At 37.9% G+C, this 16,338-nt stretch overlaps 1 protein-coding gene across 2 annotated transcripts in view; it reads right to left on the reverse strand.

The window, feature by feature from the left end:
• The window catches only part of FLT3 (fms related receptor tyrosine kinase 3), a 71,067-nt gene that overhangs the window by 42,771 nt on the left and 11,958 nt on the right, over positions 1 to 16,338 (reverse strand). Inside the window, exons 3-7 of one of the 2 annotated variants that reach the window (XM_087721245.1) lie at positions 12,855 to 13,060; positions 11,357 to 11,472; positions 4,858 to 4,972; positions 2,599 to 2,741; positions 504 to 637 (exon numbers count right to left, since the gene is read on the reverse strand). In XM_087721245.1, the coding sequence (XP_087577371.1) occupies positions 504 to 637; positions 2,599 to 2,741; positions 4,858 to 4,972; positions 11,357 to 11,472; positions 12,855 to 13,060 (714 nt within the window). Of the gene's footprint in view, positions 1 to 503; positions 638 to 2,598; positions 2,742 to 4,857; positions 4,973 to 11,356; positions 11,473 to 12,854; positions 13,064 to 16,338 lie in introns of both variants that reach the window. The other variant, XM_087721244.1, reaches the window with a different exon arrangement.

The raw sequence follows: 16,338 nt of genomic DNA on the forward strand, positions 1-16,338 counted from the left end.
AAAGGTGTTTTTTTTTCCCCAAGAGGCAACTGGACTTTGTTATTTTGCTTTGAATACGTTTCACTTCTCATCCAATCAGCTTTTTGAACTCTGACTGGATCCTTCCATTCCCCACCATCCAGTCAGGGCTGAAAAGCTTCTTGGATCAGAAGTGAAATATCAAACTGAGAGCAAACTCTCAAACCAAACAAACAAAGGAACAGTTTAACATTATAGAGTAGGAAAGGAATTAACCTTTAAGAACAACTCCAATGTAATGTAAGAAAGGAGGCTATTGAAAGAAACCTAGCAAGTTAAGAATGCTGAACAACTCAAACATTTTATAAAGAGAATGGTTAGTATGTTTCATAACAAATTGAATGTAGTTAACTGTTCTTATTTGAATTGGGAAGTATGAGAAATGAAGTATGCTAAAATCATACATTTTATGTCAGTTAGTATTTAATATAACCAGTGGGAGTTGTTAGTAGTAACTATCACAGGAAAATGGACCATTTCATTACCTTTTTTAATTGCTTGTTTCCAAAATGCCACTTATTTCCAAACTGAGAAGTACTATATTTGGATCTGCATCTTAAGAACAGTGGATCTCCAACTCTGAGAAATAGTTCCTGCCCAGGGCTTTTTCCACTCAGATCTGTATTTTGACCAAACACCATAAACCAACATGCTGAAATCTTTTATAACTTCTACTATTAAATAATACAAGAGAGTCTTATTTTTCTAGGGTGAGACATTACAGTTCTTGCAATGTGAAATTGGTGGGTTAGGGGATGCCAGAGGTGAGCTGGATATTCTATGTGACTCATAAACTGGCAGTAGACTGGCAACTACTCGGAGGAGAGCCTTCTCGGTGGTTGCTCCGACCCTCTGGAACGAACTCCCCGTGGAGATCCGGACCCTCACCACCCTCCAGACCTTCCGCGCCGCACTTAAAATCTGGCTATCCCGGCTGGCCTGGGGATAAAGATTATAACCCCTACTCGAATTGTATGACTGTTGAGTTCTTAAATGATGTAATGTTTTTATGTTGTAAATTGTTTGTTCTTCCCCCACCCCTTTTGAACTGTGAGCCGCCCTGAGTCCCCCCAGGGAAAAGGGCAGCATACAAATAAAGTGAACTGAACTGAACTGAAATGGTAAACTGCTGGCCTATGATTTAAAGTCTAAGAATGTATTTGTGCCCCTTGGTTTAGGGGAGGGGTATCCAATTTTGGCAACATTAAAACTTATGGACTTTAACTCCCAGAATTCCCCAGCCACCACACCAAGCCAATAAAAAATCAATTTATCAAAACCTTAAAATTATTTCCCCAGTATAATTTATATAAGATATAAATTAGAACATGTAAAGAATGCATTGTAACATTTTGCACCAATATCAGTCTTATACATAGCATATACACAAAGAGTGTTTACTTCCAACAAAAGAGTTAAGGTTAAAGTCAGAGTTAAATTGCATTGGTATTAAGATCTGTAGCTCATGTTTGAGCTTGTGCATTTGAATCTGATTATATGCAAAAGCAACCAAACACATTTACCAGTCTCTCCCAGATATAATAATAAATCATCTAAACATTTGGTTGACTTTGGGACCAGCCATAATAATAATATAAATTTATATGCTGCCTGACTCCCAGTTATTTTGCTTAGATATTATGTTTCCAATCCAGTTATAGCTTCAAATATTGGGGAGCGGGGGGACTTTTAAATTCTTTATGGAGTGAAGCAGTAAGAGCAATCCTCTGGCTATATGCCCATGAGTAGTTCTTTCTATGCTGAAGTTTATTCTTGACTTTAGGAATCTGAAGGCACAGTTAACATAAATTAATATATTCTAAGCTATATAGCCTAAGACACAAGCCTAAGACTGAAAATCAAGCTTGTCAGATGTTACATCTTTTCCATCCTGCTCTACGGAGTAGAGAGTTGGTCTCTGGCAAAAAGTCACTTGAAGAGACTAGAAGCATTTGAAATGTGGATTTACAGGTGGCTGTTACGTATATGCTGGGCTGACAAAATCAGAAATGAGGAGGTGATAGGCCGCCTGGGAAGGCAAAGGGAAATCATCAAAGCCATTAAAAAGTGAAAGTTATAATGTTTTGGACATGTGATGCGACACCTGGAAAAATATGGTATACTTCACTCAGGGGTGGGTTCTGGTAGAGACGACTTCCAGTTCACTCAAGGGCATGCTGCTGATTGCTCTGCGCATGTGCGGAAGCAAAAAACAAGATGGCGGTGCCCATGGCGCCGCCAGGACAACCAATTCAGGGGGGTGTCAGGCCTGGGTCACTGCCGGTTCCAGCGACCCAGGCCAGCAAGCTACTACTGGTTGGGCTGAACTGGGCCAAATCGGTAGGAACCCACTACTGACTTCACATAATCCTCCAAGAAAGATTGAAGGCAAACGAGGTCCAGGCAGAAGAACATCATGGCTTCAAAATCTAAGGGATTGGTTTGGACAAAACTCAGCAGCACCTTTTTTGCAGCTGTTGATAAAAATAGGACTGCCAACATGTTCACCAACGTTCGATGACAGATATGAAACAAGAGCAAGTTATCCTAAGGCAGACTCAGTTTGTACTGGAGTATTACCTATTGTATAAAGCTCTGTGCATACTTTGCCCAGATTATTAGTTGCACAGCACCATACATGTGGTTCAAATAACAAGCCCTTTTCTCTTAAGGAAAGCTGTGCTTTCTGCTTTTTCATCAGGTCTTCAGGAACAAATCTACACCTACAAATCAAAATAGCAACAGATTAATATAAAAGGTTGGTGATGGTAATACTGATTTAAATGATAATCCTCTTCATAACGTTTTAGTATAGCAAAAATATAGCAGTGCAAGTAATGATTTTCTATTCTTTACAGGTCGCATGTATAGAACTTTATGCTGCTTCCTAAATAAAGATTAATCAATTTATTGTCATTTAGGAACGGGGGAAAAAACTATCTCTGAATAATTTAGTGACTATTTAAGTTAGGAATTATGCTTCATCGCTGAATAGCTGTAGCTGTGTTTCAAAATGCCCACAGTTACAATGAGATGGGATTGTGATAACTGCAAAATACTTATATGTTTTATTGTAAACTGCTAAGTTTAATATAAACTGAATGAGCACCATCGTCGATAATGCAGGGGCTCATATACCAAAGATCTGCGTAAAATCTACTCCTACTTGTTGGCTCCCCGTTTTGAGTCCCATTGCACCACCAGCTCTACGAAGGCAGGAAGCCTTAGTGAAGGAGTACAACAAAATTATGGGAAACCCACTTCTTCCTGTGCACACTGATTTTCCTCATCTATCAATTGGCAGGCTTAAATCCAGGAAGCCCTCTCTGGCACTCACTCAACAGCTACATAACAACTTTGACATCAACACACAATGGAAAGCCAAATGGGCTGCTGAACGCCCAGATACTGGCAGTTACATAGATGACCCTACACAAAAGGTACCAGGTTTTGACCTTCCTCGCTAGCATTGGTCAACTCTGAACAGGTTCCGTACCAAACATGGTATCTGCCAGTACTCATTGTTTAAGTGGGGTCTTGTCTCTACCCCTAAGTGTGACTGTGGTGCTCCTTGGCAAAATATCCATCACATTGTGTCTGAATATCCATCAAAAGCTTAAACCAGCCCAATCAGAGGTGGTATTCACCCAAACCGGTAGGGGAAATTGTGGGTGGCTCCTCCCACCTGCCGCAGTTCTATGGCATCTCATTTAGACCCTTTTTAAAGGCAAAGCGTATGTGCGGAAGGCTGAACTCGTGCGAGGATGTGCATACTCACATTTGCGAACCAATAGGGAAGGTAAGTGAATACAATCCCTGAGACCAATATCTGAGTTTTTCCAAATAGAGCACCCTGTCCTTGAATGGCTGGGTGGACTGGACATTAACATTTGAACCACTATAAGTCCATGTATTTGCCATACATTAAATAAATAAAAACCAAAGATCTCAGTCCACTATATCAGTGTTTCTCAACCTTGGCAACTTGACGATGTCTGGACTTCAACTCCCAACTTCTGGGAGTTGAAGTCCAGACATCGTCAAGTTGCCAAGGTTGAGAAACACTGCACTATATCAATCCTGATTTGACTACTAAAGACTCTTAGTTGTTTGACAGGTTTCAGTGGCAGCTCAGAACAACTACAAATTCTTGTAATCTAGGCTATGCTACCCAAAATCTAAAGCAGGTGTTGTCTGGGCATTTAAATGTATAACCAAATATAAGGGGAAGTTGGTTCAAACATTCTCTGAAACTTAATTCCTAGGTTTCTTACATTCTAGAAACAATGAGATTTTTTCCCCCTAAAAGAGTGATATTGCCTACAGCTCTCATAGCCATTACACATAGCAAGAAATTTGAGGGCAGGAAGATCATTTTGCACTTTCAATGAATATCGGAAATAAGTTCCATATAAATAAGTTCATAGCATTTACCATAGCATTCTGTCAATTTACTACATGCCATCTTCTTTTAGAAAAATATCTCAATCAAAGAACTACCATCTCAGACAAACAGTAAACAACAGCCTAATCAAGGAACCACCAGGAACAATCATGCCAACACTGTCAGACCAAACCACTTATATATAAACAGAAAGCAAATCCCACTCCCTTCTAGTACTGATGATGTAACCTGGTTGGGTACTGAAAGCCTTTGCAAGCAAACCAAGCTCAGAGAGCCCTCAAGGAGCCCACAGTTCAACCCTGAGCTACAAATATTTTCTTCTATGGGCATCTTCTCTCAGTGGGAAGAGGGACAAATATACATAAATAATACAAACTTTGAGAGTCCCAGAAAAGAAAAGGAAAAAAAAAAGATAATAGTTTGGAGCCACATACTTGTCATCAGGAACCTGGCAAGGTAACCATTCAAGAACTGGTGTAGGATGTCCTTCTGATATGCATCTCACACTTTCATCTCCATGTTTTATAAAATATGGCTTTTCTGGGCTTCCTATTGAAAATGATGCATATAGTGGGATGTTTTTTTTAGTACTTTTTAGGTATGTATGCATTTTGCATATGAATACTAGCTTTTTTTAAATGTTGATATTAACAAAAAGTATGCAAATATTTTGTCTCTGCTAATATACATAATGAAATTTCTATAGTTGCTCATCTCAGTCTAGTGACTCTTGGTTGTCTCTTAATATTTTTCTATCTTTGTAAAACATCTAGAAGCCCTGGTGGTTAGAATGCAATAATTCAATTCTAAAAATAGTACTGCGGGCTAACTCTGTCCATAGTCTGAAGTTCGATCCTGACTGGTTGACTCAGCCTTCCATCCTTCCGTGGTCAGTAAAACGAGGTCCCCAATATTGTTGGGGTCAATATTTGGGGGGTGACATTTGTAAACCACTCAGAGAGTGCTGTAAAGGACTATGGAACAGTATATAAGTCTAAGTGCTATTGCTATCTTTGCTTCCATCATGTCCCTACACTTCCTCATAAATTGCCTTTTGTTACTTCGACTTCTCAGCTTTCACTTTTTGTGGATCTCATCCGTTCCATCCAACTATGACTTTCTGGGACTTCCCCTTGTGTGTATTGTTTTGTGATTCAAATCTCATTTATTCTCTACCACCATTTATTCTCTCTCAAATCACAAAAATATTTATTTCATGCTAGGTTCTTGATCCTCCATTTAGTTAATTTAGTTAATTAGTTTAGTTTTAGTTAATTAATTCAGCATCCATTAATTCCTGATCCAAACTTTTCTTATGTTACCATTCCCAATGCATATATGTACTGTGTATGCATGCATGTGTGTATATGTGTTTGTTTGTTTGATTATTTATTTATTTAACTTCTTCTTTCATTTCTTTGAGACTGTCAAGTTCATTTATTCATTTATAAAAACCTGAGTTTCCCCAATCAATTTGCATTATAACATGTACCTATTTTGGTGTCCAGTTAAGTCTTCTGATATGTGTACTTACAGTTCAATTTGCCTAATCTATATTGTTTTTGCCCTTTTACATTATTTTCATGAATCTTTTTTTATGCAAGCCAGCACAATATATTTTTTAAAATAAAAAGCAAAAAATTAGCACTGCTATGAAAAAAAAATGAGAACTCTGAATTGAAACGATAACAAAACTTCATCTTGACACTGGCTAAAAAAATACAACATTAGGCAAATTAGTATTTAACATTAAGTTCTTTCCTTCATCAATGCTAGAGGCATTTTCTAAATAATTACTGGTCATGCTTGGAGTGGGGGTGGGTGGGTACGGATAATTTTTTGGAATGGAGATAATTGGCTATGTTTAGTCATGCAAGTACACCTTTAATAAAATATGAATAAATACTGTATATAAGCTGCAGTATAAACTATATTTGATTAAATAACCTCCTGAGTAACTAAAGAAGCCAGGAAGCTTTTTAATAAAAATTTTAGGGCTTGTTGTAATTGGGAAAAAAAATAAAGGTACTGAGTGATAGAGTGACGTTATCTTCCAAGCCAAACTCTTAACTAGGAGCCATGATTTCCAAATGAAATTCATTGAAAACTAATTAGCAGAATAGCTTCCTTTATTTGCCAGCTTGTCCAAAGCTGAATCAAAGTGCCTAGGCATGTTGCAAAAAAGGGCATTCATCTCAGTTTATCATTTGAGAGTGTGGGTGGGTGTGCACATGTGCGTGTCCATGTATGAGAATTGAACTTTGGTGTTGAACATTTAGTCCAATTATTTATATCAAAAACAGAACTGTATAAGGTTATTACTATATCCTAATTCTTATTTCAGCAAACTTCCTCAAACTGTGAATTAGACGGCCAACTGCTATGCTGTGCAGGAATTGTGGAAGTTGCTGTTGCAACAGATCTGAGAGAGTCTTAGAGCACATATTTGATTACTGAAAGCAAATTGTATGGTTTTTATAGTTACTTTATCTGGGTTAATATTTTGGTTTAAAATAATGCCTTGAAAAGTTGGACGGAGTTGAGGCTTAGATGAAGAAAATCCATGCATGCACCTTTCCCCTCAAAATCCCATCTCAGTTATCTAAATCATACAATGATTATGTGATGCTAGTTTTTCAGCTAGTGCAATCTGTTCCGCCAAACTCTTTAACAGAAAAATCCTCTTCTTGATAGAACTCCTGCATTGCATTACTCATGGCCCTTGGAGTCAACTTCATGTGGTCTGATTTCAACAAATTTGTAACTTTATCTTTATTTATCTATATATCTTTATTTCATGTTTTGGGCTGTTTTGTGCACGGAGTCCTGCTCTGGTTATTAGTAGTTCGTGTTCCCTTGTGTTCTGAGTAGTGTAAAAACTGGAAAGGCCACAGAAAATGTCAGTTTTGAGCAGCAATAATTTCTCATGCAAAAGCTAAAGTCTCAAGTTCAGTTCAATTCCTAGCGAGTTCATGAGCTTGTAGGTTTCTTTTGACAACCGTATAAAAAAACTTTGCATTGCTTTTCATCCCCCTGAGATTTTTTGATGGTTTTCAATTCTAACAAGGCCCAAGCTTGTTTAGGTTTTTGAAATCAACCTACGGCAGCTTGACGTTGCCCTCTAGGTGGGCAACTCTTCTAGAGCTTCAATATTAGCCATTTGCTCCCCAATTCTTAAAAATATAATTTCTGACTCTCTTATACTTTTTAAAAAGGGGAAGGTTGGTAATTATTTTTAGATAGCCTCATTTCAAAGACTTCGAAGACATTAAAGTTCCATGAGCTACTATTTTTATACAAGTTGGCAGCAATTTGTCAAGTACAAAACAGGGGCGTGGAGGGCAAAACCTATGTTTAGAATTAGGAACCACAAGTTGTTCTTTTGCTTTCCGTACAGAGTTCACTCACACAGCAGCCCCACTCTCGGTTATCTTCGTGTTATCAGCCTAATTTAAGTGGCATGGTAGCTTTCGGCACTGTTGCAGTCAAACTTTTGGGAATCAGAAACTCTTCTTGACAGATCACAGCTCATTCAGAGAACAACTAGTCAATCCTGTTATTCCAGGAGGCTTAAAAATGTCCCAGCGCTACTGTCATGTCAGGTTGATACTTTAAACCTTAGGGCAGTGATGGCTAAACTTTTTGTTGTTGGGTGCCAAAAATGTGAGGGCGTGCACGCATAGCATGCATGCAAGCACCCATAATGCAAAGCGCTCCCTCATATGTGCATGCATGCACAATCCACCACAAGCTCCCCGCACATGCGCAACACTGCTTGACTCCATGTGTTTCCTTTGGAGGGCCGGGGGAGGTCCCTGGAGGAAATTTCTTCTGGGGGAGGGGCAGAAGTTAGGCCCGTTTTTCACCCTCCCCAGGCTCCAGGGGATTTCCTGGAGCTGGGGAGGGTAGAAACGGCCTCCCCCAGCCCTCTGGAAGGCTGAAAATCAGCTGGCTGGCGCACGAATGCACTCTGGAGCTGATGGCTCGCATTCCAGCAGACATGGCTCCATGTGCCACCTGTGGCATGTGTGCCATAGGTTTGCCATCATGGCTTTAGGGAAACATGAATGGACACAAAGCATTTCAGAGATTTTCTTTAAGAAGGTTGAAAGTGCTCTAGCTTTAAAGTAGTGAGGAGAGTGGATAAATATCCCACAATAATGGAACTAACATGGAAGGTGGATTATAAATAGGAAAAAAAGGACAAATCATTCAAGAGCACAGCATCCAAAACATTTTCAAGTTTCAAAATTCCTCATTTCTACCCATTGATCTCTCCTTTGAATGTTAGTCATTGAATCTAGGCAATGCCTTTATGTATTATCAAGAAAAGCTCATGCTTTAATGCACCCCATGCCAAAGGGAAAGCCCTTGATATGTAGAGACCAAAATGTAGAAATAAGGTACTCTGGGATTGGGTGGCCTATAAATCCATTAAATACAATATACAATACAATTATTGTGATTAAATAGAGAGATAACATATGCCAGTGATCATGGTTAACCTTTTTGGCACTGAGTGCCGAAGCTGGAGTGCGTGTGCACATGTATGTATGCATCCGTGCCATCGCCAGCTGATCTTCTGGGTTTCATGCATGCACGGGCTGCAGCCTCGAAGTGAGCAGTTGGCTAATGTGCACGCATACCAGACCAACTGGCGGGCGCACCATGCTCGACACAGAACCTGGAAGAACAGCTGGCGACAGCATGCATGCCCACCCACAGAGAGAGCTCTGTGTGTCACCTGTGACAGAGGCACGCATGACAGAGGTTCGCCATCACAGATATATGCCATTTTGATGGAGAAGACTATGAGCAAGAACAGGTTTGTGCACCAGTACTTTTTGGTGCATAGCTAGGACCTTAAACTTTCTTTACTCTTCTTGAAAGAGTCCAATCTATGGGGTATATCCTAGTATGCCCTCGAACTCCAAATAGGCAGGACTATTTTGAATTGAAACAGGTACATGGACTTGTACCATAGCACATTGGTTGACGTTAATCTTCTTTCCCACAGGTTTGAGTTCTTTTCTTCTTATTGAGGACAATTACAAATCAATATGGTACAGACCAATCTCACAAAAGTTTTAATCTCCTGGCTTCTCCACTGAGGTATTCCTAAACATGGATTTTGAGTGTGCACTCATGCATTTAATCAACCTATCAAAGACCTGGAAACCCAACAAAATCAACCTATTCTACTCTAAGAACATTTTAAGAGCAAGTCAAGTTCCATTTATGAACCAGTGAGATACACCAGTTAACTGTTTCTAAATGCCAAAAAGCACTTATGTTAACACGCTTCAATGCTCCTCACACAGCAGTTTTGGAGAGTTGATTGAAAAGTCCCATATGAGCTAAGATTATGTCCCTGCGTCAAGGGACTATTGAAACCGCAATTAATCTCTTGCTATATTGCACCCTCAATAAGGGTTCAAAGACCTACACTCTAACTTATTATCTGTAAAACACCATGGAAATTCTCTTTTTTTATGTTGCTGTTGTTATTATCAGATCAGTATGAGTTAGTTTCCTTAAACACAGCTAAATTTTGCTTTTCTGTCTGTAAAATGAGGCAGACTTTTCTTATCTATTGACAAATCCACTACCGCTTGTAATATTCAGTGATTATAATTACAAAAAATATTTATATTCATACCCCATATATTCATATATGCAAGTGACAGATATGTCTCCCTGTTCAATCTCATGCAAAGGAGCTAACTGTAATTGATAGGGAACTTCAAAGTCTTTGTTCTCTTTTATTTTCTTTAAATTTGACCTGGAAGGGCTTTCAGGCTGATAGCACCTAAATGCTAGTAGTCCAAAGTTACTGTTGAAGTCTGCCTTTATCCTCAAGAAAGAAAACATGAACAAAGAGTAGAAAAGGATATTTGCAAATGTAGTGGTAAAATTTCATGAATGATGAAGGATGATTATATAATAAGAAACACTTCCAGTAGGACCTTTGGACTGGATAGCTTTTCAAAGCAGAGGCAATTTACAGGCATCCTTTCAGAAGGTTAGCTGTATGGGTTCTATTTTTTAAAAGGAGGAATATACCTGTAATTATATAGCAATTGCATTTAGACTTATATACCACATCACAGTACTTTATAGCCCTCTCTAAGCAGTTTACAGAGTCAGCCTATTGCTCCCAACAATCTGGGTCCTCATTTTACCAACTTTGGAAGGATGGAAGGCTGAGTCAACCTTGAGCCAATGAGACTCGAACTGCTGAACTGCTGGCAGTCAGCAGAATTACCCTGCAATACTGCATTCTACTGTAATCACTGCACCACCAGGGCTGTTATATAACAACTTCCTAAAGCAAAATGCCTAATAATTAAAAACAAAAATAAGGATATTCATAACTATAAAGAAAGTACATTTGGCTGCAATACATTTTGAAAGTTATCAATGAAAATTGATAAATAACTTTTATATAAACTTAATTATCATCCATTTGTTGAGCTTGAACAAAATCAATACATTTTACAAGCCATATTAACTTCCTTATTTATCAACATTAACTATACATTTAATTCTGATCTTTGCTACCTGCTATTATTATTTTAGCTATTCTTAGTACAATTAATATACAATAACTTATAAATCTACACATTCTGTATTTATAAATAGCAAGAAAAATAATATTAGATTACCACAGCAATTGACAGCTTGTTCTTTGATAATTATTACATGTCATTATTCTGAAATAAATTAAAGTTTATATATGATTAAGGTAGGAGGAAAATCTGCTTTAAATGAAGTCTCCAGCAATAACATGATAATCATGACACATTTTATTTAATGCATGTAGTATTAAATAAATAGCTTTAAATACTTTTTAAAGGTTTGTACTTAAAATATTAACTGGGGCGGCGTGCTCATTGTAAAATAAGATATGAAACCTCCATGTGTCATACTTACTCCTTATATACAACGTAAATACTATAGTGTAGTTACTGGTTTCAGTTGTAATTAACAGTGTGTGATTTCCCTCTTGGGTTTCTTTGATTCTTGGGAACTCCACTGAAATGATATGCCTGTTGAGACAGAAAACAAGACTTCCTTTATGAAATAATTATGAAAAAAAGTTTCAGGGTGTGGAACTAGGCCAAGATGACAACAAGCAAAAAGGAAACAAAACCTTGCATATGGACCAGAAAAACCATTTCATTAATCACCTACAGAATTAGGTTAGCCACAATGACGGTTCTTCTCTACTTACACTTCTCTGGAAGTTCTTGAAATCTCTACAGTTCCAAATGATAGTGGTCTCTTGCTCATTCCAAGAAGAGGAAGAGATCATACTTTTAGCTTCAATATGCAACTTCATTACATATTTCATTTAGAAAGACTGATAGACTAATATAAGCAGTGTGGTTCTAACTGCAGGTTAGAATTTTAGCAGATAACTCCAGGTGGTTTGTCAGAGTATGGACACCGCATTCCTTAACTCATTTCAAGTTTCTGATTTTATTTGCAGTCTACTGGCAGAGCTAATAGCAATGTAGTTGCCGCTTCTCCCTCTCTTCCCTTCCTTTCCATTTTATCTAGCAACTGATCCAGATTCAACCAGTGAAAACAGCTGTCTGAGAGATAAATTTGATCCTCTCTATTCCTATCTACCAACATCACTTTTAATACAGCAATAGGCTAAATGGCATAACGTTATAGTTAAAAGGCATTACTTGTTACTTATAACGTATAGCATCTATCTTCTAACTAACCGTGGATGGCTCCCAATAAAAAAAAATGTACTGATAAATTGGGAAAACATCCAGAGTCATATAAATATTGGGTGGGAATTCCCACTTGAATTCTGGAGAGGGAAATTTGACTTCTAATTTCTTCCATTAAGCTTCTGAAACCTTCTTCCAGCCATGGAGCTTTGATGTCAGAGAAGGAAAGATGTATATGAAACCTGGGAATTAGAAGGTAGCATTGAAAGATTAGGTGAGGATTTGGGTCCATGGGAATCCAAAGCTTTCCTGTTCTTCAATTCTGCCTAATCTAATAGGAATTAAAGGCGAGTCAGTTGTTTGAATAGGCAATTAGGGACACCTCCCTAATTCTCACTCACGGATGAAGCATAATACTTTGCCTTTAATTTTGCTCCGTAAGAATGAATTAGGACAAGTACAGGAAAGATATTATGAAAAGTTAAGAAGGACAAATGCTAAGTGCTGAATATTGGAGCTATAGGTTAAAGGGTGTGATGCAAGAGAATGTTGGTAAGTAGTGTTACTTCAAGAGAGACAAGCAACCATCCAGTTATTCACATCTTTAAAAATTCGAATTACTAAGAAGGGGATTCATGTGTTGCAATTGTTCATTTGAAGTTTTGACACAGGTTCATGTGAAGGGGAACAAATATTACTTTTTGCTCTTCGTATTTTTAATGTGTTTTTGTTTGTTTACTTACCGGTTCTCCAAATCCAGAAAGGAGTTACATTTGGTCTGGATCTCTTTAAAAACCCAATGGCAGACGATGTTCTCCGGAATGTTTAATATTGCTTTTAACCTGACATTTTCAAGCACACCAACTTCTACAACCTTGGTGGTTTTGTAGGCATTCTTGGTGTTTTGATTATTCAAGGAACACTGGAGGTCTTCAACATTATCTTGCATCTGCTTTGTAAGAGATAGAAAATATATGTTTACTCTGTTGCACCATTTAACATCTATCTTGCTTTTAGAGAAACAACATTGAAAGATAATTTGCATACAGTTCTCTGTAAGAGATCTGAGAAGCTACTACCAATAAAGGTAGTATTTACTTCTATCTTTCCCAAATAAATGAGGTCCTTTCCTATCTCTCTTTGTCCTTCCTGCTCAGTCACTGAAAGAGATAGAGAGGTTACACAATTTGATTAAGCAATGAAGGTTGAGGATATCTTTTGTGGTGAATACTGTGAGAGGAAACCCTTGGAGAAGACATTTTGAAGTAGAATTTGAATTTGTACAAAGTAATTTCATATGCTTAATTTATCGGAATATGCAAACAAATCAAATTATTCCAATTTTAAACTAGATATATTTTTCCATCAAAGGTATCTCCTGCATTTGTTGAATACAATATTCCTGTTACAAGGATACTAGGCCTGAAAAACAGCCAGTCCTTAGTCTTCATGTTTTGAAAGACTGCTGTCTATCACGTTATGCCTGTTAAATTGAACCTTCCTAAGGGATTTTTTTTCCGTATGTTTGCCATAGTTTGCAAAAATGAATATGTAAGGAACAATCTCACTGTGTCTTGGAATAAGAATTATGAAACGACTGTAGCTTTACTTCCTTTCAGTTTGGGGCAGTATGGAGTTGATAGATATCAAAGTGATTTAAATGATGGAATGAAAATGTTTCTGGCTTGGTTGACTTTAAAAACACAAATTATTCATTCAGTTACCAACATACTTTTATTATTAATTTACAACCTGATTTTGCATGAAAGGAAAACCTTGTTGTAATAGTTACATTCAGTCATCCAAACTACTGTCGGCCACTACTGATAGTAAATCAAAGCAATTTAAATGAGTAAGTCAAAAGGCAAAATTAGTGTTGAAATTAAAGGTGCACTATAGTTAGCCCAGAGTCCAAACACACTTCGACACCCCTCTACCCTTGCAAAGCTAGGAATTCTTCTCAAACAGTGACGTGCAGTGAGGTTTATGGCTGGTGAGGCACTGACATAGTGGTGGGTTTCAAATTTTTTTAGACTTGTGGACTTCAACTCCCAGAATTCCACAGCCAGGCATGCTCAGTTCCGATTTAAAGCAACAGCATTTGCTTTTCTCCTTTGCGAAAAAGTTTCCTTCATTCTTTTTCTTCTCCCTCCCCCTCCTTCCTCCCTTTCTCCCTCCCTCCCCCCTCTCTCAAACAGACACACAGAGAAGTTGGATTGGACTATCTCTCCTACCCCCTTCCCTCTCTCACTCACTCTCTCTCAAACAAACACAAGTTTTATTCAGCTGTGTGTGTGTGTGTTTGTGTATGTGTGCTTGAAAAGGCAACATGGCTCTGCCTGCAATCAAACTACACTTGGGGAGGGATCTACACTTGAGGATTAAGTTTAAATTCCTCCCCCGCCCTCCGACCCATACGTACATTTTCCAGCTGTTTCAGAGGGGATTTCAAGTCTGCTCTTGTCTGTCATCATGAAAAGAAAAAAAATGTAAAAGGAAAAATCCAAGAGCTGAGGTCAGGCTGAGCTAGTTGCTGCCAGAGTCACCATGATAACTCTGCTTAACTGTTTAAAAAAGCCTCTAAAAAGCGCCCTCTACAGGAGGAGGCAGGAGAACGATATGCCTACATCAGGAATTTTTAGGCTTTTAACCCTTGCTTAACTCTGCTCGAGTTATCATAAAATGCCTAGTCAGACTAGATGACGCACGTCGTTCTTAACAGTTAAGCAGAGTCATCCACGGTGACTCTGGCAGCAACTAGCTCAGCCTGACCTCAGCTCTTGCCTTTTTCCTTTTACATTATTTTCTTTTCATGATGACAGTGGTGAGGCTCTGCCTCCCCTGATTGCATATCCCTGTTCTCAAAGCTTCATGAAAATTTGTCACTAAATTGTAATTTATAATGTGACCGAAAAAGGACAATATTAAATAAATAGGGAACAGTAATCACATTACATGCATAGGAGTGTTCTAATTTACATTTTAATTAAAGTAAGTAAAATTTTGATTTTGCTTGAATTCTATTCATCTTGGAAGCATAGCTGACAAAATGTCAGTCAAAGCCATTTATGGTACCCACTAAGAAAAGGGTTGAGTATACCAAAGTTAAATCAGATTCCTCATTGATATATCTTAATATGCAGTAGTGCCTTGCAATGATATGTCTTTGACTACATGATATAAATATGCTACTAAACCTACTACTAATATGAACAAAGAGTCTAGAGTGACCAAAAATACTGATTACACAGTAGATATCAGAGATAATGATGAAGAAAATGGCAATACGGAAAAGGGAGATATATAGAAGAACCAAGTCAGGGCATTAGGATAGATAGATAGCAAAGTATGACAGAAAGAAAGAACAAAAGATTGAAAGAGTTTAGGAAAAGAAACACCTGAAATATGACAGAAATGTGGAAAGAAAAAAGAAAAGGAAGTTATAATTTCTATTTTGGCATGGAAAAGAAGCAAAGTCTTTTGCACAAACTAAAGAGTTTGAGGAAGGAGAGAAAATCTTAATATAGCATAAATTTTAAGATATAAGATTTATGATTTCCTGAACTACTGTGACTAAGTAGACCATGCGGCTTTATTTTCAGCAAACAAGAGGAAAAGAACATAAATTTAGGGAGGATGAAGTCAAACAGCACTTTTGTTCTCACAAATATTTATCCATTTTAGACCATAGCTAAGGTACCGAATGGAGAGACTCCCAAAGGTGCTTTTTCCAAAAGGCAACTGGACTTTCTTGGGGTTTTTTTTCCTTAGAAAATATTTCGTTGCTCATCCAAAAAGCTAAACATTTTCTAAAAAAGAAAATATATATAAAAAGAAAAAAAACGAGTTGCCTTTAGGCAGTGGTTCCCAAACTTGGCAACTTTAAGACTTGTGGACTTCAACTCCCAGAATTCTCCAGCCAGCAGAGCAGAGCTGGCTGGAGAATTCTTGGAGTTGAAGTCCACAAGTCTTAAAGTTGCCAAGTTTGGGAACCACTGCCTTTAGGAATAAAGCATCTTTGGAGTGCTCGGAGAGAATAAGTTGGAGATATTCCTCAGAGACATGAAAAAATATATTATGAGGGGATGAAATCCTCCAAAGTCTGCTATCGGTTTGGTAAGTCTGCTACCGAGTGAACACTTTGCGCAGTGCTAAAAAAAGAACATTTTGAAGCTGGAGGGCAGGGAGGAATCCACTGTGGCACGCGATTTAGATTAGCTAGAAAGC

Source organism: Thamnophis sirtalis, unplaced genomic scaffold (genome assembly GCF_051295495.1).
Source record: "Thamnophis sirtalis isolate CommonGarterSnake01/CBP01778 unplaced genomic scaffold, rThaSir2_p1.2 scaffold_8, whole genome shotgun sequence".
Taxonomy (NCBI): Eukaryota; Metazoa; Chordata; class Lepidosauria; order Squamata; family Natricidae; genus Thamnophis; species Thamnophis sirtalis.